Source organism: Falco rusticolus, chromosome 1 (genome assembly GCF_015220075.1).
Source record: "Falco rusticolus isolate bFalRus1 chromosome 1, bFalRus1.pri, whole genome shotgun sequence".
Lineage (NCBI taxonomy): Eukaryota > Metazoa > Chordata > Aves > Falconiformes > Falconidae > Falco > Falco rusticolus.
In genome coordinates this window covers 38917226-38943945 of record NC_051187.1, presented here as the reverse complement: position 1 = coordinate 38943945, position 26720 = coordinate 38917226, and the positions used below count along the sequence as shown (strand labels likewise).

Here is a 26720-nt window from a genome sequence, read left to right as displayed (position 1 = left end):
CTGTTCAACAGTTATCAAGAACTCCAAGCATGGTTACATTCATGTAAGAAATAGTTCATATACTAAATTTAAACATCACTAACAGCTTTAATATTGTCACTCTATATATCCATCTACTCTCAACATTAACTATACAGATATATACTTACACAGGTTGGTTTTCAAAAAAAACCCAAACCAACCCACCTACAAACACACTATCCAAGAAATCCACACTAATCCATGAAGAAACTGTTCTAGAAACAAGTGACAAGAGGTAAAAGTGATCTGCAAAACATTAAGACAAGACAGGACCTCTCCTTGGAGGTTTCTTGGTTGGCGAGTCTCTCAGAAGTGAAGCAAGTCAAATGCCACAAGTGACAAGCTGTGTCTAGCCATAAAAGATGGCTGATGCCTGAATGATACAGCAGAGAGTATCACTCAATCTAGGATACAAAACTGGCTAATACTCACCATAGATTTGCTGATTCAATCATGTAAGAATAAATCCATACCTCTCAGTATAAAAACAAAGGCTCAGCTCTGCAAAGACTTGCATGGGAAGATCCTGGCCCCACATACTAATCCCACGAATCCCAGAGACACTTAATTCTAAAATAATGCTGCCCATACTTATATCTACAAATAAGCTTCAGGTTCACTAAGTGAAGGAAAAATTGGTTTGATCGCTAACAACTTACTTATCACTCTCTTGAGAAATGTACAGACGGTTAGATAAACTGGCAAGGAAGGCCTCAACAATCACTGAATCTATAGTCAAGCCAGCTTTCAAGCACCTGGAATAACAATAAACAGAAAACTTGCTAGAAGAGCCAGAGGGAAAAAAACAAAGAACATGAATTAAACATTTTACTTTTTACTACTATAAATGCATGCTAGGTGTAAGGGAAATAACTTTATACTGAAGAACTGATTGCCTAGGAAGGCTGCTGTATTTTAACACTGACGTATTTCTAAAAAATGAGCAGAGCTTCTACTGCTGCTTTCTCCAGCAACAATAAAGATGGGGATATGCAATAACGTAAACTCAGAATCCACTGCTTTGGAAACGTCAATCTCATCTCTAGTCACCAACTATCTGTCTTCCCTCCAGCTCTCTGTAGCTGTCTAGAAGGGAAGAATAATCATTACACTGCCCACATTTGTGCATGTAACAATCCTGTTACAGGAGGCTCACTCAACATGATAATCTTCAGCAGAAAACAAAAACCCTGCTGAGTATCAAAATGGTGACTAACTTGAATTACATATGTGGGAAGCAATGAGACTGAATTGTTATTTTACATAACATAAACAGAACCAAAAGATGTCTGAAGGAAAATGGAGTCACGATCAGAAAAGGCAACAAGCCTTCTAGAGCAGCACCTTTCTGAACCGTCACAATACTTTTCAGCTAGGGACAAGAACACGTTCCAACATGGTGCAAGCCCCTCTTACCTGCAGATGTTGTCTATGGCAATGTCACGCAGCTGCTCATACATGGATGGTTGACTTTTCTTGCCAGGCATTACATTTAGAGTAGACTCTGAATGCTCGTTGGTTACACTAATCTTGATGTCATTACCACCTACTAAGAACACAGAGTACGGAAATCAACAACATTTGAAATACCCTTTTTCCCCAAGATGAGAGCGCACAGCCAGAGCAATATCTGGCGAGTGCAAAACAACCTACTTTACAGCTCAGAGTTGAACTGAAGGACTCTGAGAGTGCATGTGTTGCCACTAGCTATACAAAATTTACTGTGTTTACTGTATTCAATATAATTAATATTTATTCCTAAATAATTATTCCTAAATTAGTCACTTTCAGTTCTCATTTTACCTGTTCTGCTTTAGCATTATGCAAATGATTTAAACTGAACATTTTCTTTTTCAAAATCATAACCTGACATTACAATTTGAAAACAACCCACAAAAAACCTGCCAAATGCCATCAAGATGGTCATGGGGCTGGAGCACAGGACATGGATGCAGAGTCTGAGGAACCTCACCTTGTTCAGCCTGCAGAAAAGGCAACTTTGGACAGACTAAACAGCTGCCTTCCAAAATGCAAAGTAGGCTACCAATAAGACAAAAGCAGGCTTCATACGAGAATGAGACGCAACAGCCCTAACTTGAAACAAGGAAAGTTCCAACTGGATATGTGATTCCTGCCACCACCACTATGAGGATAATTGTGCCTTGGCTCAGGTTATAGAGTCCCTGTCCTTGGAGGCCTCTGAAGGCCCACATTGACAAAGCTCTAAGCAAACTGCTCTGAATGGAACGTAGGAGGTTGACACACATAATACAACCTTAAATACTGTAGTATCCCACTATACTTGCTGGTGATCTTACTTAGGACAGAAGTGCTCCATTTCAGCAGCAGCAGAACAGCTATATCGTTGCTAGGATAAAATGCAGTTCTACATACACTGCTTGCCCTTAGACACACTTCTACCAGAACTTGGTTTGCATTCCACCCTTCCATCTCAAAAAAAACCCAAAACCAAACAAACAGAACAAAAAACATAAATCCATCTCCATTTGCCCCTACAGCTCTATCACCACAAAATATCCAAAAGCATCAAAAAGCCATACAAGCTGGAAAACAATCACTAGCATACCCTTTGAAATGTGGCTTTTTTTCCCTTACCTGTGTGATACTGACTATGATACTTGTAAAGTTTCACAAGCACTGGGGACGGTATCACAAGAAAGTCTCTCAAAGATGGATTGACAGAATGAACCACAACAGGGAACCTCTCACACAAACGACCTAGACCCTAAACAACAACAAAAAAGCAAGCATAACATAGCTTTAGAATATAACAGCACAATTTTTATTTCAACTGTAAGCTTGCAACTTCAGCTCAACTAAAAAAAAAGCCAACCAAAAAACCCCACCAAACCAAACCATACACAGTTCAGAGGGATTCAGTTTTTAGTGGAAGATTTAGATCTTTTAAGCCTCTAATTCTTGGAGGTTTTCCTACAGTGTGTCATGCCAGTCAAGCCTTGCTGTCCCTTCCTGGGTGATTTCACAGGAATGACATGAAATGAACTGCACTTTCTAAAAATAAAGTTACTGAACAAGTTCCAACATTTAGAAAATCCTAATAACTTACTATTTACTATGTGGTGGAAAACACCGGATTTGTAAGGTTATGAATAAGTGCGAACAGGAAGACATAAAAATAAGAATAAACAAGTCTTAGCTTTAAAACTCAGTGATCTGCCAGTCCCAGTATTTTATCTGTTTATGTAATGGACTAAGAATCTAAATATTTCAGAAATGAAATACTGGTTTAAAAAACCCTCATGAATATTACTCTTCAAGAAGTAGCTGAACTAAGAAAATTCTGAAAGCACTACTCTACTGCAGTTCTAGTTTCCACAACAGACCTCTAAATACAAACATAGAGCACACTGATAGAAAGTAATACAAATAGCAGATAAAAAGTATCCTTCTGTCAACCTGCAGAAGTCCCCAAACTCTCACTCACTGATATGGTAATGACAAGTACTGTAAAGACAGACCTGCAAACAGCAAATTAGCAGTGGCAAGTGAGCAATGATGACTTTGCTTGAAGTTTTTGACTGCAGCTTCTCTGATAACTTGATGCACAGGTTTTCTGCACCTTAAATGAAAAATCCAACAGAAAAATTTATATTTATCGATTTGTTATCAGGCCACACAAATCCTAATGCTTACTGGAAATTCTAAAACAATGCAGAAAAATTATCAACTTCACTCTCTTCATACGACAAATCCTCAAAAAGATTTAGTGCTGCTTCTGCAAAAACAGTTTTGGAAACTTACTATCTGCACCAAACAGCTCTGTCAAACACTATGATTGAAAGAATGACAGTATTTAAAGTTGGTTTTGAGCATACTTCACATCTGACAGAAATTAGGTATTGCACAGTCCAAAGGAAAAAAAAAAAATCCTTCAAATTATTCAGAGGCGGCATAAGAATTATACAAGAAAGAAAATGGAGAAAAAGTAAGGGTTTACCAGTCCTGATAGCAATGAAGAAAAAACTTTTTCTTTAAAAGAACAACTGAGAAACATTGAAGACACTAAGAGCGATAATTAAAAAACATAAACTAGAAAGTAAGAGCTGCATATAATGCAGCAATTATACCATCTCTTGTAGATAAGCCAATAGGATGTTTGTTTCCATTTCTATAAAGAGATGTCTAACTACATAGCCAACTTGTCTGACAACTTTTTGATCGAAGTTTTACTCTTGTATTCTAATAGCAAAAAGTATTGCAGTGAAATTTATTTTATATTTCTCTGAGCATCATCTACCCTCAGAGACCTTGTAAGTATTTCTACAACTTAAAAAAAATAAGACATTCCAGAGACCGAAGAGCATTTTTTACCTTGCTCATCCTTCACAGCCCACACCATGAGATCCACACAGGCAGCGTTAGCCTGACAACGCAGTTTTAAAGGACTCAGTTCATTGTGCAGTCGATCCACATCATGAAGGATTTTCTGAAGTTCTGACTGACTGCTGTTGAATTGCTCTAGCACAAAATCATGTATTTCCTTCACAAATGAGTTGGGAAGGTCTAAAGAAATAAAAGGAAACAGCATTATACTAGAAGGATGGAAGTCAGTGTATAAGAATGACAACATACATAAAATCCACTGCTACATTATAAATCAAACTATTTAATAAAGTTTATATCCTGCCTGTACCATAAATTTCATAGCAAAGTCCACCACTGAGTAGACAAATTAAATGCCATCTATTAATCCTTTTAATGGTGCTAAAAATATTTTTGTCCTGTTTCCATAGTACCTTTTTTATATATGAAAACATTTCAAAATACAAATTTTACAGGACAGGCAGAGTTCCCAGAAAACTCAAACCCCAATGTTCAAGCATTCAATACAATACAGACAACACTTTGGATACTAAACATAATGAAGGATAAATAAAAAAAAAAAATACAAATACTATACCTTTCATATAGTACAAAGTGTCTCTCAGCATTTTAAACTGAGCAAGATAAAGAGGGTCACTGAATGTTTTATAATAGAGATCTGTATTAGCACCCGTCTGAAAGAGAAAAGAAGTAACCTGCTGGATTCAAAATTAAACATTTTCCATTATATGGATAATAAATCTTACTCAAGTGACATAATTGTTTCCCTCTACAATGTAAACAAGCACTTAAAACAGCTACCAGAAGTACTCTCACAGCTTTTTCCCGTCTACTTTTATTAAAAGGAAAAGTACAGCCATTCAATGCATTAAATAAGATTCAGTCAGTCTTTCGATTTGAAAAGCACATATATGTTCTCTCGAACGGAATTGTTAAAAGAAAAAAAGAAGAGGAGGATTTAAACCTCTCATTTTACTGAGATTGCAAAAAAAGAAACTGAAGCTGTCTGCACTTATGCCTACATTTCAAATATGGCAGTACTTGAAGGAAGACAGGAGGGAACAGCAAAGCCCTTTTCCTACGTAACTGAACACATACTCTTTTCAACACGGCTTTACGCTCCCAAGGAGGTGAGGCTAACTCCATAAAACGTGGTGGAGGCTGTCACAGAACTGCACCCAGGGTAGGGGAGAACAAGGACCCACAGCCCTATAGAAACAAGTATGCCACCTCTGAAAGTAAATGTCAACAAACTGTTACACTCTTCAACTCATAGAAATTACACCAAAAAGAGCAGCAGTGATTTCCAAGCCAGAAAACCACCAACACACTGTGTCTACATGAAAAAAAGACAACATTACTGTAATATGTGATAAAGACCTTCGTCTACAGTAAACCAGTTTTGGGCAACCAATGCTGTAACTTAATGAGACAACACAGCTAAAGTAAGAAAATGGTTCATTTTTTAGGAGAATAACTATTTCCTTCTGTGTAAGTGAAAAACATTCCCCCTTCACCCCCACATTTTCACACAGTTCAAGGCTAGATTTAAAGCACTGAAAGAACAGTTCAAACAGGGAATTAGTGTAATTTTGTAAAGAGAAGGCATACCTTACATACGTAGAAGACAAATTTCCAAGTATTAATTATTAAGACAAAAAAATAGTCATCAGACAAGGAATTAAAGAACATACCTCTGCAACTTCAGCTACAACTGCATCTAAGGTCTTCAGCAGAGAATCCCCAACTATCTGTTTTACCTACAGAATGAAAAAAAAAAAAAAAAAAAAAGTTTCCTGTGGGTGACTGTGATATGAAAGCAATACAATTTTGCCCATGCACAGAAAACACAAATCACTAGACCACAAAGTTTCAGATGAAATTAAGGCTACAAGAATTTCTGGCTGCAACAAGAATAAATGTATCTGAGCATCTGTGTGCTGTTCCAAAATAGCTGCTGCAGGGAGCAGACAGGGCTAGTAGTTTTTGTCACTTGCGTGAATTCCCAGCAAATAAACTCTTCTAGAAAAGGGTCTCATTCTCACAAAAAAAAGCCAATCTTGTACTTCAGCAGCTAGCAGTATTTAAGTTACCTCAGATCAAGTGGTCTGAAATACTCACACATGAAGTTTTGTCAACTTATTTGGAAAATCAAATAAGGTGACATAAACTTACTTTGATTTTCCAAATTCTTTATGATTCATAGGAATACTACTGAAGCATAATGTTAAATGCCATAAAAATAACATTACAAAAGCTTGAGAGACAAACACTGTCTCTTTATTTGGAATTCTAAAAGCTTAAAACTTAAACTGCATCTATTTCTTGCATGAATATCTAGAATACAGTCTCACTACAGCCTTTGTAAGAACCCATTGCATACCATGTTCAACAGCTGACGGAGCATTTCCAGTGGGATGTTAAACTCTTTATTGTTAATGCCATTGAAGAGAGGAGAAACTGAAAAGCTAGAGCTGATTGTACAGAAGTAATAATCAGGATCCAGTGCACTCCCATCAGGAAGATATGAACCTGATCAGAAAAAATAACAGAAACAGAAGTTTGGGGAAAGAGGATATATTAACTTCGTTTAACAGTACTGTTTAGTCACTACTAAAGAGTTATGTCCAACCCAGGTACAGTCTTTAACTTGCAAGCTATCAAGAGGCACATTTCAGCTAATTTACTGGCAAATCAAGACAGAACACTATGATGAAAACATACATTTGTTCATGAGAAGTTTACAGTGACAGTGGAAGAATTGATTTCAATGACGTGTGTCCGTATCAGAGACACTGCTAACAAAAAGTCTTCCCATATTACTGATGTACATTTACCTGAAAACATTTGTAAATGCCATTTTATTCAAAAGCATAGAGGTGCTAAGAACAGGTTAAGTCGAAACTATCTTGCAAGGTTTTCCCCTATATTAGATCAAATGAACACATGACACAGCTTTCATCTTAGAAGCAGCACCAATTCACTACTGCAATTTGAAGGCAAAGAGAAATCAAATTATTTTTCAGGTTCTAGTACTCTATTAAGCAAACAACTTGCTAAGCATGCTGTTTATATTAATTATCTTATTTACATATACATATAAATAATTATATTAATATAATAAAAATTAAGGTAATTACTTATCTTCTTCAGAAAGTAAGACTATCACAATCTATACTATTGGAAATAATACAAGGACTGCCTGTATCTGAAATAACTGGTGGAAGTCAGTATTGAAAATAAAATCCTGATCAGAATAACCATAACTCTGCTGAAGACACAATTAAATTATTCCAAAAATTTTACAAAGTTGTCCACTATCCACCTACAGTTTTGATTATTTTTGATCTACTACTATAGGCTCTCTCTAACCTGCAGCTTTTTTTTTTTTTAATTCAAAACACAAAGATCACAATATTTAAGAAGAACAAGTTGGTTCAACAGGATAGACAGAAGACAAACAGGTCTCTTCCTACCTGGCAATTTAAGAACAGTATCTGAGCTACCCTGCAATCCCATAATATGACTGAGGAAGACAGATGCCTCTACAAACAGTAATATGAAGGAAACAAAAAAAAAAGTAATGTGGAAGAAATTCATTTAAACCAGGGCTCAAGAGAGGAGAATGACCCAGAAACAGATAATGGCCAAGCTGTTAAAAACCTCGGAGGGCCAGACAAAACTAGAGACACCAAAACACCTCAGATGCAGAGCTAGGCCTCCACTTGATTAATGAGACAGGTTATTTTTAAGCCCTGCTTTGACATAGAACTCAGCTCTCCCAAAACACAGTAGTTAAGAGTTTGTATATTAATTCATGAAAATTTTTCATGTTTCTGCTTTTTATGATGCAGTAATTAACACACATTAGTGAGCACTTGACTTCAGCGTGTCCTTTATAACTCTTCACTTCAGCAAGTTACTAGGTCTTACAAAATGATCCATAGTTTACTTCAAACAGAGCAGTTCAGATTTATACAATGTGCCCCAAAAGCCTCAAAATTCCAGACCCCCGTCCAAAAATCTAGTTGTCCAGTGAAGCACAGTACTAACACTTGCTCCTCAAAGTTACTCAACCTAATCTCCTGAAGTATTTTTGGCCTAGCTGAATTCAACTCTTCAGTACTAGCACAGCCTAGCAATAAGGAAATCACGTGTCTCTCAGCCTGGAAAATGCCAGTGTTAATAATAACTTCCTACTGTCTTTACACAATTTTTCAGAAACCTAGCAGGCATGTGCCAGAAAATTACGTAAAAATTCTAGAGTCCAGACAAAGGGGTCAAAAGGAATTTGGTTTTCAATTTTCTGTAGATAGTAACAAACTCCCAAATCACACACTGTTCCTTTGCAAAATAATTTACCTTCAAAGTAATGAATTGCAGATCCTCCAGGAGAGCTGGGAGGGGGAATTCCACGTTCAGGACTAACCTGAAACATTCACAAAAGCCATAATCTTAAAACTATTTACAAAACATTGAAAAGTCTTCCAGAGAATGGTTGAGACACTTTAAAATGAAACACAGCTTCAAACAAAACTAACAGGGACTACGTATTGCTGGGCCTAATAGCTCAATTGAAACAAAAAATAGGAAGTTGTCAAAAACTAGCTCAGTGCTTTTGAGTAAAGGAATGAGATCAGAATGATGACTCCTGCACTGTATGAAACCATGCCAATAGCCATCTGTGGTTTCAAAACCAGCACCTCAATCCATTCTTCCCCTAAGACAACGAACATCCACAGATACTCGTGAAACCACTGAGAGCCCATGTATCCTCAAGCACTTCTGAAAACTTCACCCACAGAGTGCCAGCTCCTCAAATTCACAGATTGACATTACACTGCTTTTTCATGAACATAAAGCAAGGAGCAGGATTTGCCAGTTGTTCCATGTGAAGACTTATTAGTCCAGGTGTTAGCTTAACTGTCACTGATTGTTCTGTAGCTGAGAAACTATAAAATTATTTTGAAACTCAGCTGTGGAACAGAAATAAAGATCTCTGTATCTGGTCAAACAACATGTCTGCAATGAGACATTGACTGCATATCCAGACTTAATGCTGCCTTAACTCCACCAAGACCACAAAATCATCTAAGCACCAACTCCAACCCAGAGCAAGTCATGCAAACCTGTGAGATGCTAGATACACTGCTAGCCTTTCTCTTCAGTGTCCCTTCTTGGCAAACAGTGAGTAGAGAACTGGGAAGAATTGATCTGAAATCATTAAAAGATCGTCGGCGAATTCCTTCAAGCTCTTCAGGAACTCTCAGGGAATGTGGGGGAATTTTTGGAAAAAGCTTTGAAAGGAGAGCCTCCTCTGAATTGCTGTAGCGACCAAAAGCTCGAGAGATTCCAATCAGGCAGGGCACTGCATACTTGCATAAATATTCTGGAAAAGTAAAAAAAAAAAAAAAAAAAAAAGAAAAGAGTACATTAATAGTAACTTAGAACTTCCCCTTCATGGTTTTGCTATCACTTCATTTAACTGCTTCAGCCTAATGTGATTTACAAAGACTTATCTGTGCAAGCAGAGGAAAAACTATAAATTAACACTTCCGCTTCCATATTTACCAGTCAGCAACACACAGGATAAATGTGTGTTAAGGTGAGTCAAAAGAAAAAGCTGCTCACTTTTCAGGAGCGACCCTGATAATTAGAATACACAAGAGAAGTTCAGAGGACAGGAGTTACAAATATAGTAACAATTTTTATAGTACCTTTATCATGCATTTGTGGGGTCTGGCACATTCCCAACAGGAACTGCATTACTTGTAGAATTGCATCCAAAATCTAAAGACAGATATATAAAAATATCTTTTGGTAAAGACATATCATTATCTTCTATTAGATCACTACAACAACTGGAACTTGCAAATATTAATTTAAGCACCTCTGCGAACAATTTTTCTTAATGCTGTGTGACTGAAAACATATATTGGCCTCACTCAGCTTACAGAGCTTCTTTTGTAAAGTCTGCAGTTAGCTTGTACATACCAGCAGAGGAAAACTGCAGCGGTCCTTATCTCAGTATTAAAACTGGAATTCTAAAACTCTGGGGTCAGCAGCTGGCATCCTTCAACACCCAGAAGTAAGGGCAGACTTATGAGTATCTTCTAGATACTTGACTATTAATTAACACAAGCAAAATAATGGAACGCTATGCATGTTAAAGCAATCAAACCCTTTGCAAGAAAGGTTTGCTGTGGTGTACTCTTCTCTAGACATTTGTCAGTATTACAGCATTGGAGAACTGGGCACTACATCAGTACAAACTTAAGATAAACTCTACCTGCTCTCTGAGAGATGCATCCCTGTAAGCAACATCCGATAACAACGTTACCAAGCAGAAGCTGAAGTTTTCTGCCACTGGAAGCAAGCCTGCAAAGTAAGACAGAAAATAAGCCACTTAAGCATTGTGACAGAGAACAACATAGAAAGAGCAAATGATAATAAAGGAAGAAGACGCTAAGGGATTCCCAACTCATACAGCTCTGAGATAGATTGTAGAAAAATATAGTATAACACACAAAATTAAAAGTACACTCTAACCATTATTATTTCAGCATGGAATGTTAAAAAAGTAGTTTTAACAATTAAAAAATGTCCAAGTTTTCAAGTAATTGAAAAAAAGTAAATTCTATAACATTATATAAAAGTATAGTTACATTAATTTTAAGAGAGATTAACAGAGCTAGAAATTAAGTGGTTTAATTAGTGACTAAGCATCAAAACTAGAAGCAGAGCATACAAATCAGGTTCCACTCTGCTGCTCTAACTACGACACAATCTTCTCCAATTGAGTAACAAAAATATATTGAGCGTAGAACTATTTTTAATTCATCCAAATTAATTTAATCAAAAAGCAGTCAAGCAAGAAAGCCAGGAGCTATTAAACTTCCTCTTTGCTTCTAAAGGAAATCAATATTCAAGGCTGCTAAGTCAGGAGCTAAAACCTAGCAGGACCTATCATCTCCCCTAGTACCATATCCTGAAAAACCTTCGTAATCTCTATTTCCTGGCTGGCATTCCATGAAAGATCAAAAAATCCAAACATCACCTCTGCCCTTCCGTGCATTGCTTTCTTCTATCCATTGGACTTTGGGAAGACCCTTCAGAAGTCGGAGGAGGTAAGGAACCACATTATCTTTGTGCTAAAGAAGAAAACACTCTATTTAAAATGGAGCAGAAAAGCTGAACCATATAATCTCAACAGTTTTTAGAGATATGGAAAGACTACACTAACCACACAAAGAACTTGCTGCTAATGATTACTCCACAGGCTTCTTCAACATTGCAAAATTGATTTCAACACAGGCAACTGGAAGTAAACCAATTCGATGCTATAAATCCAATCCTTTCATTCTAGGCAACAGTTCATTCCCCACAAAACTTGGGAAAAAAAGTTCCAGAACAGCAATTAACCCCAAACAATTTATTAGTTTACAGCAAGGTCAAAAATAATTTTAAGGCACCTAGAAATTCAAAGTGCCAGTCCTAATTCAGTACATGTGACTGACCTGGCACTTAACTCACCTATGTAACACTTCAGCTTCCTAATCTGCAAATCAAAGGGTAGCACTTTCCTGCCTCACAGAGTTAACTAATACTAACTGCTGGTTTTGAAAATATCGTAAAAATGCTACAAAACATGAATACAGCTGCCTTATTTAAACTTCATACTAACAAAAACACCTAAAAAATGCAAAAAAAAAAAAGGAAAAATGCAAGCAGTATTATAGTAAGTATGTACTACTAAATAGAAGATGACTCGGGTCCGATGCAAACCTAAGCAACACTGCACAACTTAAAGTAACATCTAATCACTTTGGACGTAGGACTCCATGTATCCTTCCTTTCCTCTGCACAAAACAATACCATGCCCAGAAAGGATCTTCAAAGGGAAGAGGACCAGCTTGTCATAAACAGGCTGACAGACACAAAAGGGGTGTTCATACACAATGCAGCCTATGTGCACTGTTTGTCTTCTCATGCCTGGGTAGTGCCAGTCGTGAAAGGGCCTATTACAAACCTGACATTCAGGAGTCCATTGGAACATACCTGTCATTCAGAAGCATGTGGGGAAGAACACAGAACGATACACACGGTTTGAGTAAATCCTCCTGAATAGCCTCTCCTTTCTCTCCTTAAGCTATGATGACCAACAAACATGACAGCAGTTTGGCTGTGGCAGTGTCATGACTACTGTAGCACACTCATCAGTGCTGTCCTTGTTTCCTTGTGCTCTTCTGCCTGCATCCATCTGTTATCTCTGACCCTTTTATTTATTTTTATGAAGAGTAAATACCAACTTTTCATTCATTGAACAACTAAACTTGAATTAATCCAAAATTTTTCAAGTTAAATAGAGTTAGTCTAAGCAGGACAAATACCTGAAGATCAGATTCAATTAGAAAGATTCCTAAAGCAATAACAGCATCTCTGCGACGTTCATCTAACTGGAAAATCCCATGGAAGTCCACTGGACACATACAGAGCAGTTTTTGTACCTGAAAAATAGCGGAGGAAAAGAACAGTGGAACAAGACTGAAAGTGTCAAAAAACAATCCAAGGGAACAACAGTACATCTGTTAAAACTGCCTTCCAAAAATCCACCAGTAGACCTCAGGCAAGTAATGCAAATAGCTCCTAGCTTCTCCTCATGGAGCAGAGCTGGCTGTCACATCCATGCCCTAGCACATGCCAAGCAACAGGCCTGGGTAGCACTAACACAATAGCAAATATTTTCACAGCAGTGGAAGGAGTTGACAGGCTGTGGTTTTCAAGATTCATTCAGACCTCCTGTGTTTGAAGTGGGCAGTAGTCTTTCCATCTTCTGGAAGGCAGATGGCCACATTCCCCTCCTTTAGTCAACAATCTTAATGAGAGCATCTAAGGGCCACCAAAGAATGATGAATGACAGAAACTAAAGAAAGACAGAAAAATCTCAAGTAGATGTCAAACATTTTTACCACAACTTATTTTCACATCTCAAGAAGATTTCTGAAACTTTTCAGAGCATCACATTAACAGAGCGCATTCCTGCATCCCTGGTACAACAAAGCCTTCCCTTCCACTAATTCATTGGGCATTCTGGACATACAAAAAATGTGCACCACACACCACATTTAATCAATTCCTGTAAACAAAAACCAGGTGGACAGAGCTTTAGTTACAGCTGCACAAATGCCTCAATTACATATAGCAATGAACAATAAACTTTTACCTAGCCGAGTACGACTTTTGCTCAAATCTTTTTAGCATAATTAAGTTTCCAGAACTATTACTTTCTCACTACTTACCTATTACTTCACTCCATACCAAGCAAACACACATCTAAATAATTCTCCCAAATAACAGTTCCATAGGGAAACAAAGTAAGAAAAGGAAAATGCAACAAGCGTATTTGTCTTTTTGTAAATCTCCTTAGTGTTAATAAATACTATCTAAAAAGGACTGCCACAATAAATATTTATGTTTGAACGCAAGTTACTTCCTGTTTACATAGCTCTTTAAACACACAGCCTTGAGATTTCTAAGCCACAAAACTATTTCCCTAGAGGACTGAAAGAATTTACTGGGTACTCAGTGGAATTTTAAGATTCTGATCCTTATACTGCCAGACCTCATGATTACAAGATCCATACACAACACAAATAATCGCCTTGCTCAACATAAAACACAGCAGAGGAAATAGGAACTTTGGAAAATAACTTCTGATGCACACATCAGGTTAATATCTGCAATAAAATGAGTGAGTAATTTCAGCTAGATATGAACCATTAACATAATTTAACTGCTACTATAGTCTCTCAAACTAAAGAAATAAACCCCTGAATATTAGTGAACCAACAGCAAGACATAAAAAAATTATTCACAGTTGGCTGTCAGACCAATGGCAGATTCTGAGAACAAGAACTAAGCAGTCTGTGACAGAGGACCACGAACAAGCACTATAGTTTTCACCAGCGCAGCTTTGAGCTCAGAGACACCAACACCCGACACACCCGGCTGCCCCACGCCAGCGGTGGGTCTCGGTGGAGACCCACCGGGGGTACTGCCCAGGCGAGGGCTCCCACCTGCTTTTACATTCCGTGGAGGTTTATCCCAAGCAAATTTTACCTTGAGCCGACCGCGTCCCTTGGATTTAACCAGATACGTGGAATAAAGCGGCCTGCCCTAATTAAGCTGAGACTAATTAAACTTATAGGACTGTGTTCCACAAAATTCAGGGATGCGAAACTGCTGCAAGGACCCACGTTCCTCGCAAGGTCACGGGGGCCGATGGCCACAGCTGCTGTGGCGATGCCTCCCGTGACCGTGCTTTGGGGTCCCGCCGGGCCCGCAGCCCCCACGCAGGGCCGGGGCAGGCCCCGCCCGCGGCGGCAGCATCCCCGGGCACGGACACAAACCCCCCCCCCGGGGCACGGACCCCCAGCGCCGCCCTGACCCGCTCCCCACGCGTGCCAGAGCCAAGCGAGGCGGCCTCCCACCCCCGCCCCGCACACGGCCGCGACCCCCCGCCCTCCCACCCCCGCGGCACGAACACTCTCCACAGGAAGGGTCCCCCCTGCCCCAGCACCCCCGATGCCGACCCCTCCACGCAGCCCCCACCCGTGTGACGCACACACAGACGGCCCCCCCCGCTCGCACGACGCCCCTTCTCCCCACACACACGCAGCCCCCAGGCGAGACGACCCCTCCCACCACCACAGGCGCAGCCCCCACGCGTGACAACCCCACACTCCCCGCAGGCACAGCCCCCCCCCGCCCCCCTCACGGGGCTCCCCTCACCTTCTCCAGCGGCGCCGGGCTCTGCACCGCCAGCGACCGCGCCAGCGACAGCACCGTGTTGAAATAAAACCCGCGCGCGGTGCCCGCGCTGCTCCCCCGCCCCACAGAAGGAGCCGCGCCCGCGGTGGTCGTAGTAGTGGTGGCCACCGCCGCCGCCGTCGCCGCCGTCGCAGCGGCCACCGCAGCCGCCGCCACAGCCGCGGCCGCCATGTTCTGAGGGAACGCGAAGCGCAGCCCGCCCGCCGGCCAGCTCGCGCCCCGCCCTCTCTCGCAAGACTTCCACCTCCCGCGGGATCACGGATCGCGAATCGCACCGCAAAGATGGCGGCGCTAGCCGTGGCTTCCCCGCCCTTCACCAGTGCCCCGCCCTGGCTGCCGCGCCGCCCGCCCTCAGGCCCCGCTGTACAAATGGGCGCGCTCAGCCCTACTACTTCCCTCCCCCCGCCGCGGTGGTCTCTCCCAGCAACCGCCTATCTCTTAGCGGGGCGCCGGCACGCTTGCCCCGCCCCGGGCGGGGGTGGAGGGTGAGCGGTGGTTTCGCCCGGCGGCGGCCTGTGGGCGGAAGGAGCTGAGAGGGCCTTGGTCTGAGGTGGGGGCTTGACAGCTGGCGGCGGGGCAGGCGTGGGTCGTCCCCCGTGAGGCGAGAGGGTTGAGGGCGCCGTCTGCCTCAGGCGCTCGCCGCGGACGCTGCCTTCGCGCCCGGCTGTCGGCGGCGCCATGTCGGCCGTCCCGAGGAGCTACAACCCGTTCGCCGAGGAGGACGATGAGGAGGAGGAGGAGGTGGCGGCGCGGGGCAGCGGAGAGCGGCAGCGGTACCTGCAGCAGGAGGTGCTGCGCCGCTCCGCCGCCACCGCCGACAGCACCGCCCGCTCCCTCTCGCTCCTCTACGAGTCGGAGCGGATCGGCGTGGCCGCCTCCGAGGTGGGTCGCGGCGGCTCGGGGCCTGGGCCCGGGGCGGAGCCGCCTCCCTTCGCGCCGCTGCTGTGTCTGGGCCGCGGCGGCCACCCCTGCCCTGTGTCCGCCGCCCCCGCCAGGGACCGCCGGGGGGCTGCTTGCCCTTCCCCGCGGGTCTCCGGAACGGCTCCGCAGGGTCAGTCGGTGCCTCGGAGACACCGGATCTTTCTGCGCCGCCGCAGGCTGGCGGTTTCGGGGGAGGCGGTTGGATTTCTGAGGAAAAATCCCCCGTTAGCTCCTCTCTGTCTGTACGGGCCTGAGAGTAGGACTGGGCTGTGTTTTCAGCTGCTTTTAACAATTCTTATTAAGTCTTATTAATCGTATTTATGCCTATTTTTATCTGACCAAAACGCGTTCAGGGGCTCTCGACGAAGCGAAGAGCCTGCCCTGTTGTTGTTTGTTGCTGTGTTTCACCCCAATGAATCACTTCCTCCGTTCCTCCTGCCTGGCTAGCAGGGCTTGTGCTTAGAGAGGTCGCTCGTAAAGGTCTTGTCCCTTGTGTCACCTGCTAATGGCACGTTTCTTTGAACAGCAGTAATGTAGCTGCCGAAATCCACCCGGGAGCACCCGCAGGCCGCGGTAGGTGCTGGCGCTGAGGAGGGCTCTCCGCGACGCCAACACACACATGCGAGCGCGTGACTTGTCCAGGAAAGCACAAATGAGGAATCAAGAACTTAGGCTTAACATAGGGCTCGTGGAAAGACTTGAATCATATGCGTTTGCTGCTTTATTGAAGGGAAGGAAAGAATATTCAACTAGAATTTCCTGAAGTTTAGAGACAATATGGATGCAAGTTCCTTGTTCTGGATTAGTGTTAGCTGCAGGTAGCTTTCCTGCCAGAATTTGCCAAAATCTTTGGATTACTTTGGAATAGTGTTGGTGCTGCTGAACTGGAAAATAGCATAATTGTATATATCAACATTTCAAATCCTGTACTGCTAGTATCAGCTAAAATATTATACCTATGCTATGAAAATACTCTGTTTGTGTTTATTTCCTGTGGTTATCCTGTTTATAAATGACCAGGAACATCCCAGTAATGTGAAAATAGTATCCCTTTCCAGTGAAGGTGTCGTTCACAACTAGAAATAGTACCGCTTGCTTGTTTCCCAGCCTTAAACCCTTGCATTTTCACTGCATGTCCCATCTGGTGCCATGCTTGTTCCATCAAGAAGAGGTACAAACATCAGCCTGACAAAAGGCCAATACAGAAAATTCCTGGATGCTCTTTGTGGTAGGTGTCAGGAAACTGGCATTGCATAGTGATGATGGTTTTATAGCTGGCTAATGCTATGGCTGACTAGCAGCTCTTGATTGGAATGCTCTGGAGGAAGAGTGAGTGAGTGAAAAAGCTACGTGCCTTTAGAAATAATCTACACAGATGAAGGAACTCTGTTATTTTCCTTTAGTGTGTCTGTTACATGCTTGATATTTCAGTTTATCTTGGCTTTACTAGCTTCTCTTTTTCTGTCAATGTCTGTTAGGAGCTCGTACGTCAAGGAGAGGCACTGAAGCGCACGGAACAGATGGTAGATAAAATGGACCAGGACTTGAAGACTAGTCAAAGGCACATAAATAGCATTAAAAGTGTTTGGGGGGGCTTGGTAAATTACTTCAAAGCCAAACCTCCAGAGAGCAGACCAGAGCAGAATGGAACCCCTGAATATTATGCTAACAGTAGGTAAGTAAAATAAATATTGTACTTGAGATTTATCTCCCACAGCATCTCTAAAATGTCACCAGAAAACCAGAACTTAAAAGATCTGTTGACTCTGTTGAGTAGACTTTTGAGATGGTGTCTAGCTCTCTTTCTCCTTTAACTCTGAGAGAAATGTTTTTACTCTTATTTATAATTTTAGTGGTAATAATGACTTGTAATTGTGTTAATTTTGTAATTAACTTGTAATTGAAGTTAATTAGAACAACTACACAAAGTCACACAAGTAATTCTTCAGAGCCTTCTGAAGTATCATGCTTACTTCAGTCTTATCAGGAAGTCATGATTTGTAGCATTGACATGCTTCCAGTTAAACATGATGTGTATTTCTCTAGCTTTAATAGAAGCTGTAATTAAAAAAATCGTTGCTGTGGAGTTACTGTGTCTTACAGTACTTGTCTGTCTTGAGCTGAGAAATTTATGTCAAGCCTGGTAATGCTACATGGATTGATTCCCCCTTCCCTTCCCCCTCAATCTTCCACTAGAGGAAAGCAACAGGTTGCCTCCAAGATGGAAGATACAGTTTTTGTTTTGATCTCAAAGTTTCCATACCCTATTTTCAGCACTAAAGCAACCAGTTCTGCTCTCACTGAAAACAAATGCTAATAGTTTATTTTAAAGGAGCATTTAGGATTGGGCCTGACAAATTTGCTTTTGTTTAAATTTGATACCTGTTCTTGTTTAACAGAGTCGGAATGAGGCCTGTGGTCCATTGGAATGTTTTCTTTTTATTCTCTTTATTACTAGATTGAAAGAAGCAATGATGTCTAGTAAAGAACAAGAGTCAAAATACCAGGAAAGTCATCCAAATTTAAGGAAGCTAGATAATTCAGGTTTGTTAACTTTATACTGAATGTCTGTTATCCGTGTGGGGCAAACTTGCACAGTGGTGAAGGCAGACACCCTTCAGCCTGCCCAATTGTTGACTTGCGTTGCTGCCTATCATCTGGAGATTTGTATCCCTTCATGGCTTTGAATTCTAGGCAATTATCTTTCCTAAAACTCCTTATATCCATGCTGAGGATGTGAAATTTTTTACTTGGATGCAGATTTTATTTAGCCCTTCCAGGAGTGGGGGTGAGGGAAATTATGCTGCAGCTGCTAAAGACTGATATATCCAGTGCCTGTATTTGCACAGAGGAGACTATAGCCAAGAATTCACACAAGCTGCAGGCAGCCTTGTCCTATGTTTGCCAAAATGTCAACTTACAGGTTCAGAGGTTCTCCTTTTTAACTACCATTTGTCATAGTTTTCATATATGTTTTCCTTGTTATTTCAAACATGGATTATAACCCTTCATACTGAAGTCATTACTTGATTCACGCAAGGAAGTGTAGCTTTGGTCTTGTTCCTCTTTCTCACAATGAGTTAACTTGTGTGGTGATGTTAACATACAAAGTAACTGTTCCTTTTTGAAGAGGTTCAATTATTTAGCTTAGTAAGAGTGAGAAAGCAGCAGGGTATCTATAGTTGTAGTTGTGTAAGCGAAGGAGTGGGTTTTGGTAACATTAATCTCCATTCCACTCCATGGAATACTAAAAGTCTGTCCGATAGAGGGCAGAAATAACTCTCTGGTGGCTTGACCTGGGAGAACACTAACTGCTGCTGGTAGAAGTTACCAACTTACTTGCTTTGTTGGACGGGGTTTTTCCTTTTTTCTCTCAACTACATAGTAGAACTACAAAAGGCAGCCCAAAAGAGAATAATTGTAGCTTAATAACTGTTCATCTTGAGGGGTGCTGTATACCTTGGACTGGTTTTGATATATTGCCAACAGGTTATGTGATTACATGGCAGCTGTGGCCAGACTAATTTTTAATAGCCCTTCTAAAATGTTATAGCTTCTTCTTGCTAGCTTTTCTATTATAAAATATTATGTATCTACTCTTAACAGACAACAATTTCAGCAAAGCAGATTTAGTTTCTTCAGTGCAAGGGGATTCCTATCCGAAGAACCAACACCTGCGAGCTTACCACCAGAAAATTGATAGCAACTTGGGTGAGTGAGAAAATTGAAGCTGTTTGATGTAATTCAATTTTTGGCTCTTGAGCCAGAGAAAATTACTAAGTAAGATATTGTGAACAAACAGTTTTTCACTTAATTCACATGTGAAATTTGATAATAATAAAAATAAATTATTTGCTTGTATTCAGCATTCATGTGGCAAGAACCCGAAGTTGATTGAAGCATACAGTATTTGAATGGTAGAATGCTGTAAGGTGTCTGTGGATCAACTACTTGCAAATATTAATAACAAGTCAGGGTTAGACATTAATTTAATGTGAAATCAGCTAGAAACAAACTGGCTAGGATGCCTGGAATAGTATAAATCTACTGTGGACACTACTGGTATCAGTACTTCAACTCTTCAGCAACATGCTTGTGCTTTAGAAATAGTTAGGTTTTGAACTGTCTCTGAGCAGAGAGACCAAGGGGAAAAACCCACACCAAAACCATAAGGTCTGTTAGATCATATATTGACAAGAAAAACACTTACCAAGTATGAATACGTTAGCAAATCTGTCATTTGAATGACAAAATGGTGCTGAAGTATCCCATAACATTTGCATTCAAGATACGAAAATGTCTCTTTAAATCATTGTATAAGTTGACTGGAATATTACTGAGACAAGCAGGCTTATTCACCTGTGGTGGTTTGACCCTGGCTGGATGCCAGGTGCCCACCAAAACCACTCATGACTTCCCTCCTCAACTGGGTGGGGAGAGAAAATATATCAAAAGGCTCGTGGGTAGGCATAAAGACAGGGAGATCACTCAGCAATTACTGTTATGAGCGAAAGAGACTCAACTTCTTTAATTTACTACCATTCAAATCAGAAAAAAACACCTTCCCCCCACTGCTTACTTCTTCCTGGGCTTAACTTAATTCCCAGTACCTCTATGTCTTTGCCCTGAGCAGAGCAGGGGAGCAGGGAATGGGCATTACAGTCAGTTCATAGCATGTTGTTTCTGCTGTTCCTTCTTCCTCACATTCCTCCCTTGTCCAGCATGAGCTTTTTCCCACGGGAGACAGTTCTCCATTAATTTCTCCAGCATGAGTCCTCCCCATGGGCTGCAGTTCTTCATGCACTGCTCCAGCATGCGTTCCGTCCATGGGGTACAGCCCTTCAGGAACAGACTGCTCCAGCATGGGTCCCCTGTGGGGTCACAAGCCTGCCAGCAAACCTGTTGCAGCATGGACTCGTCGTAGGTCCACAAGTCCCACCAGCAAAACTGCTCCAGTGTAGGCTTCCCACAAGTCAGCGCCTCCTTCAGGATCCACCTGCTCCGGTGTGGGGTCCTCTGTGGGCTGCAGGTGGATCTCTGCTCCACTGTTAACCTGCAGGGGCACAGCCTGCCTCACCATGGGCTTCACCACAGGCTGCAGGGAATCTCTGCTCCAGCGCCTGGAGCACCTCCTGCCTCCTTCTGCACTGACCTTGGTGTCTGCAGAGTTGTGGTGCTCTCAAAGTCTCGCTGCTCTCAGTGGTGCTGATTTTTTTTCCGTATTATACTATCCCAGAGGTGCTGCCACTGCACTGATTAGCTTGGCCTTGCCCAGTGGTGGGCTTGTTTTGGAGCTGGCTGGCATTGGCTGCATTGGACATGGGGGAAGCTCCTAGCATATTCTCACAGAAGCCACCTCTGTAGCCCCCCCCCCCACTACCAAAACCTTGCCCCACAAACCCACTATACCATCTATTCTGAAAAGTCTTAAGCAGGTACTAGTAACATTAATAAGGAAATACTGCTTTGAATTGACATCCAGATTATATCAGCGTGGATACTTACTACCTCTTTTTCTAAAGCTTACTACTTATATTGAAAGATGCATTCAACTTACCTGACTGACAGTTGAATGCAGACATGAAATTGTACATCAGTTTGGACCCAAAGAATTTACAACTGTGCACAACTTTTGAAATAAACAAGTTATGCAGAAAATAGAAGAATCAAAAGGCACTAAATATTTAATTTGTGAAATTGCTGCATTTCTTTCATTACTTCCCAAAACCACTCAGCTGACTTTCTCTTCCTTTGTTCTGTAGCATATATACAAAGTGCCTCTTTGCTTACATGTGTCACTGTTTAGCTGACCTAGAAATCAGAAAGGAATAGATCAAAGTAGTCAAGCACCAGTTAGTAGACACACATTTGTTCTACTCCCAAGCTGTGCAAAACTTATTAGCCCCAGAAGCATTTATACCAATAAATTATATGATTAAATAGTTTCCTTGTAGCCAAATGAGAAAATCTGGAAATGGGATTTTTTCAATCTATGCTTGGTAAATAACTGCTTAAATCTTAGTGTATTGATGATACCTCTGCATGAAGTTTAAGGTAAAACAATTGAGGTAGTGAGCATACTGTGTATACAGAGCTGAGAAAAGATGTGCCAAATTTTCTAGGAATTTTTTTTTTAAAGTAAAAAGTACATTACAGAGTATGTCATTTTATAAAGATCTGATTTGGTTTTAAGCATTTGTCATTAACTTGTAATGGAAAAAAGGAGGAAGTGATTATTTCTGGTAGTAATGCTGTAGAAGTATTAAAACGTCAACACTTCCACTACTGGAGAACAACATTTAGATTTGAGCAGTTGTAATGAACATTTTCTAACTCAGGGTTTTGTAGAAGAGGGAATCCTGAGAGTGTCCATTTAAACAGTATGCTTTATGCTTCCTTATGGTCCCTCTCTTTATTGACAGATGAGATGTCTTCTGGATTGAGTCGTCTGAAAAACCTAGCTCTTGGTCTGCAGACAGAAATAGATGAGCAAGATGATATGCTGGATCGGCTAACAAAAAAAGTGGAGACACTGGACGTCAATATTAAAAGTACTGATAAAAAAGTCCGACAACTTTAAAGGCTTTTTAGAAATATTTTTGTCCAGCATCAATTCTTCTTGGATGTCTTATCTCAACTGATCGCCTAAAACAAAAAAATCTTGGACAGTGTCCATTTCTTTTTTTTCTGATATGTTATTGATTTTGTTGTCATTAAAATGGCATAATCTTAAGTGCAGCATAATACATTATACTTCTTCCTAATGAATATGGGAAAAGTGCATGTTGAGTGAAATCTCTCAGCGCTTGGTAAGTGGTTTTGTGCTGGATACCCTGCTCAGCTGTATAACTGTGCATGATGTGTGCGCAGGAATTTGCAATCTACAAAGCTCCAGTGTCCTTGGCCTGGTAGCTGCGATGAGAAAAGTAACTGCATTTTACCCCTGTTTTGGGGAGAGGGTAGGGGGAACAGAATGTGCTGCTTTGCCCAGAGCAAATGTTGCTGATTCTGTTTACCTACAGCTATTTTAAATTCTGAAAAAATGCTGATTTCCAGCTGTAAAAATAATTCGAAGTGACTGTTCTCTGGTGTTTCTGGGGCTTAAGGAACGCACTGTTCTGTGGAAGTTGTGAAATACTGGGGATGTCATGCAGTGATGATAATACCCTGTGCACATTCCCTTTCCTAAGATGACTTTTGCCAAATGTGGCTCCACAAAATGCAGGGTTTATGTTTGGGTCACTAAATTCTATCACCTTTATAGCATTTTCTGTAAAGATCTCTAAGGGTGTCTTACAGTCAGCAAGAAGTGCTGATTGACAGTGACCCCAAAAGTTTGGATAACAAAATCAGGACTTAAATATATGTGCTCTTAAAGATTCTTGTGTAGAAATTGCTACAGTCTTGCTTTTTTATTTCCTGCTTTTTCTCAGTTTATTCAGTTAGGTGATTATTTGAAAAAGAACTTCCATTTTAGAAACAGAGAGTTGGTCTGATGCTGCACAGATTGTAGGAGACTGTTCTTTAACGTTTATTTCAGATGCGATAGGGATTGAGTAGGTGCTGTGCTTTCCCAGGTAATGACTGTTTTGAAGAAACTTAGCAGGTGTGAAAAGTTCCTGCGAATAAAGAAAAGCTCAATAACATCTTTGAATCTTCCAGATAGAAGTTGGGCCTTCCAATTTGCTTTATTCTTTTGTAAGTATCACTGTAGAACAAAATGATAACAATTCTGCTCCTGCCTGAAGACATGACAGTGAGAACTTGCTGTCTGTCATGAAAACAAGTTATTTCAGTTTGGAGAGGCCAAGGGACCTGTGTCAGTATTGCAGCACTTGCTGTCACAAATGACAATGTGTGGCTAAGAAGAGAGAGTTGCTTTTTGAGCTGTATCTTGGTATTTTACCAATTAAAGGAAGACCTTGGTGTTTAGGGCTATCGAGCTTTTACCCCTCATGAACATCGTGTTCACACCCTCCCTTTTTCTTTTTTCAAGGATTTGTTGCCTTGAGCTGGCTTGCTGCGAAGTACATGCCATTGTTAAGGAGATAAAACTTGAGTCTTTCTTGGTTTACTGTGTCTCCTGAAAGTTCACTTGTAGAAAAATGAATCACTAAAAAAGCTATACTTCTTGGACATAATATTATGGAAAAAATATTATTCCTGGGATTACTAGCAGAGTAGAGTTGTGAATTAATTTGAGGTGAGCTTCTGTTTCCCCTTATGTTACTGATGTCATTGATTTCAGTCCCTAAAAAGAAATGTGGTTTCCAGGGACATAAAACTTCAAGAGATATTGAGTACCTTTAATTGTTTTTTAATTTTCACTTTGTGCCATTTACGTTCATTTGGAACTGTGAAAAAACTTATTAATAACAATGTATCATCTTAACTTTTTGGGTATATACCATAATTAATTCTCTGTTACTCTGTTAGAATATTTATGAATTATATAATTTGATGTCTCAACATGGTTGATGCATTTATTTAGTAAATGATACAATCATTAGTTTTCAAAACGTTAAGTATCTTAGTGAACGAAGATTGAGATTTTGATTAGACCTACTTTAGTTTCTTATTTCACTCTTCCCTTTTAATAAAAAGGGTGAAAAGACTTGCATTTTTTTCTTATCCCAATGCTGGTTAACAGAAACACACCTTAGAAAGGCTGTATAAATTCTCTCCAGACAGAGAATGAAAAAAAATGGCATAGTAACACTCCTTTTACTGTGAGATCTGCCTTCACCTGAATGCAACTGTTTCACAACTAAATTTTTTGCGGAGTAAGAATTTAACTAGGGAGTACGCTGAGACTTTCTCAACTAGGGTATGGCTAATGGAGGAAAAATGTAGCTGTAGTTGTGTTACGTGTAATAAGAAATGTGGAGCTTGGATTCAAACAAAAATTTTTGTTGATTTAAGAGTGAAGTGTGTTGCCTTTCTAATGTAAACTATTCAATTTTTTAGTCTCAATTATTTCACAAAATGAACTGAAGTTTTTGGTCGACTGTTCAGTTGTATTAGCCTTATGAAATGTTTATTGCATCCTGGATCTCTTTGCCTTTTAAACACAGGCAGGAAAGGTGGATTAAAAAAAATAACCCCCTATTTCTGCTTTGTGAACCTCATGATCCAAGCAGACTAGAACACCTGCATCTCAGCCATGTGGAAGTCATGCAGAGGTCTAACTTCTCATCTCTTCTAAGAATCCCATTCATTGCCTCAGTAATGTATGTCTGTCTTTGCTTAGGCTTTCCTGCTCAATTTATTTTTCTTTTTGGTATTTTTTAATGGCCTTGTTTTAAAGGATTATTTCCCACATCTGATTTCTTTTGTGGGGAAAAAAAGATGGTGTATGGGAGTAAATTCATTCCTGTGACAAACTGAATTCCCATTCTTGCCTTTCATACGGGTGATTTATGTTGATGAAGAACTTAAGTGTAACTGACATGAAGAGACCACACTATTTTGTAATAGTGATGAATTTTTTTGCTCCTTAGAGTAACTTTCCTGCAGAAAGGGGAAATTTAAAGGAAACAAAAAATAAACCACCACATGATTTTTGCCGGTCCAGGAAATGTCATTTTGCATGTGTTATGAAGGACTTAGTTCAGTAGCTTTTCTTACTACTTCCTGAGAGAATTTTATTTCTTGGATACTGTTGAAAAACTTACTTTGTGTAGGGTATAGGACTTCCAGAAGAAATTTAATTTGCACTCAAGCGCTAACTTGGTAAGTTAAATGATATTGCCTAAATACTCATGTTGGTGTAGAAACTGGTGTCATTGCAGCAAAATACCTCTGTTAATTTTATTGTCTTGAGTAGAAGTTGAAGGTCAGAAGATGATAGAAAAAAATATTTTGTGTTCTTTGCACAAGGCATTTTCTTGTTTCTCAAAAAGTTTGCTAATACATTTTGAAGAGGTTTTAAACACTAGAAAGTAGCATACCCTGCGTACATAAGACTAAAAACAGCAAGGAAAAAAAACTAGTGTCTGACTACTAGATGCCTAGGTGTATTTGCTTTTTAAATTTCCTGAGCATTGAATTAAATATTGTAACAAGTGATGCGTAGCTGAATTTTAGTCTGTACTACAAAGATCTGTTGCTGTGCTGAACTCTGTTGGCCTACAGAAGTTGCTGGGGGCACTACATGGTGCCACGGGTTTTCTAATGTGTGAAACTCATCTGAAATATTTTGCTGCTTAGTAGTTTTTGTGAAGTGATATCATTTGTTAAATGGTAAAATAGAAAATACTTTCCAACCACTCTGCCTTCTGAACAAACAGATTTTTGTAGGCATTTTTACAAGCATAACATACAGAGGATATGTGTTAATTTTTACTTTGAAATATATGGGGCTTAATTTTCAAAATCACAGGTAGTGATTATTTGTGTCTATGGCTTTTTTAAATAGTACTTTAATTCTGTGCCACCCAAGTGTAACAATTTTATACTAGTCAAATTGAAATATCTATTTCTTTTATTTAAGTGCTAAACTGGATTGTAGTATGGTAATTTAAGAAATTGAATGAAATGAATGTTGAATGGTAAGATGGTGAATAAAGGTGCTTATAAATGGA

At 40.4% G+C, this 26720-nt stretch overlaps 2 protein-coding genes across 4 annotated transcripts in view; one reads left to right on the top strand and one right to left on the bottom strand.

The window, feature by feature from the left end:
• PI4KA (phosphatidylinositol 4-kinase alpha) overlaps positions 1–15419 on the bottom strand; it is a 62943-nt gene extending 47524 nt beyond the window's left edge. Inside the window, exons 1-15 of one of the 3 annotated variants that reach the window (XM_037375266.1) lie at positions 15178–15419; positions 12777–12893; positions 11444–11537; positions 10676–10764; positions 10104–10176; positions 9516–9775; positions 8749–8815; positions 6770–6918; positions 6081–6146; positions 4964–5060; positions 4375–4566; positions 3522–3622; positions 2638–2767; positions 1438–1570; positions 681–776 (exon numbers count right to left, since the gene is read on the bottom strand). In XM_037375266.1, the coding sequence (XP_037231163.1) occupies positions 681–776; positions 1438–1570; positions 2638–2767; positions 3522–3622; positions 4375–4566; positions 4964–5060; positions 6081–6146; positions 6770–6918; positions 8749–8815; positions 9516–9775; positions 10104–10176; positions 10676–10764; positions 11444–11537; positions 12777–12893; positions 15178–15387 (1874 nt within the window). In that variant the 5' untranslated portion in view covers positions 15388–15419. Of the gene's footprint in view, positions 1–680; positions 777–1437; positions 1571–2637; positions 2768–3521; positions 3623–4374; positions 4567–4963; positions 5061–6080; positions 6147–6769; positions 6919–8748; positions 8816–9515; positions 9776–10103; positions 10177–10675; positions 10765–11443; positions 11538–12776; positions 12894–13685; positions 13704–15177 lie in introns of those variants that run through there. The other 2 variants (XM_037375272.1, XM_037375281.1) reach the window with 2 other exon arrangements.
• Positions 15420–15655: 236 nt separating this feature from the next.
• Positions 15656–26720, top strand: SNAP29 (synaptosome associated protein 29). The gene is made up of 5 exons (XM_037375301.1): positions 15656–16098; positions 17616–17812; positions 18596–18681; positions 19744–19848; positions 22560–26720. Exons 1-5 carry the CDS (start codon positions 15895–15897, stop codon positions 22715–22717), a joined length of 750 nt encoding a protein of 249 aa, XP_037231198.1. The 5' UTR covers positions 15656–15894; the 3' UTR covers positions 22718–26720.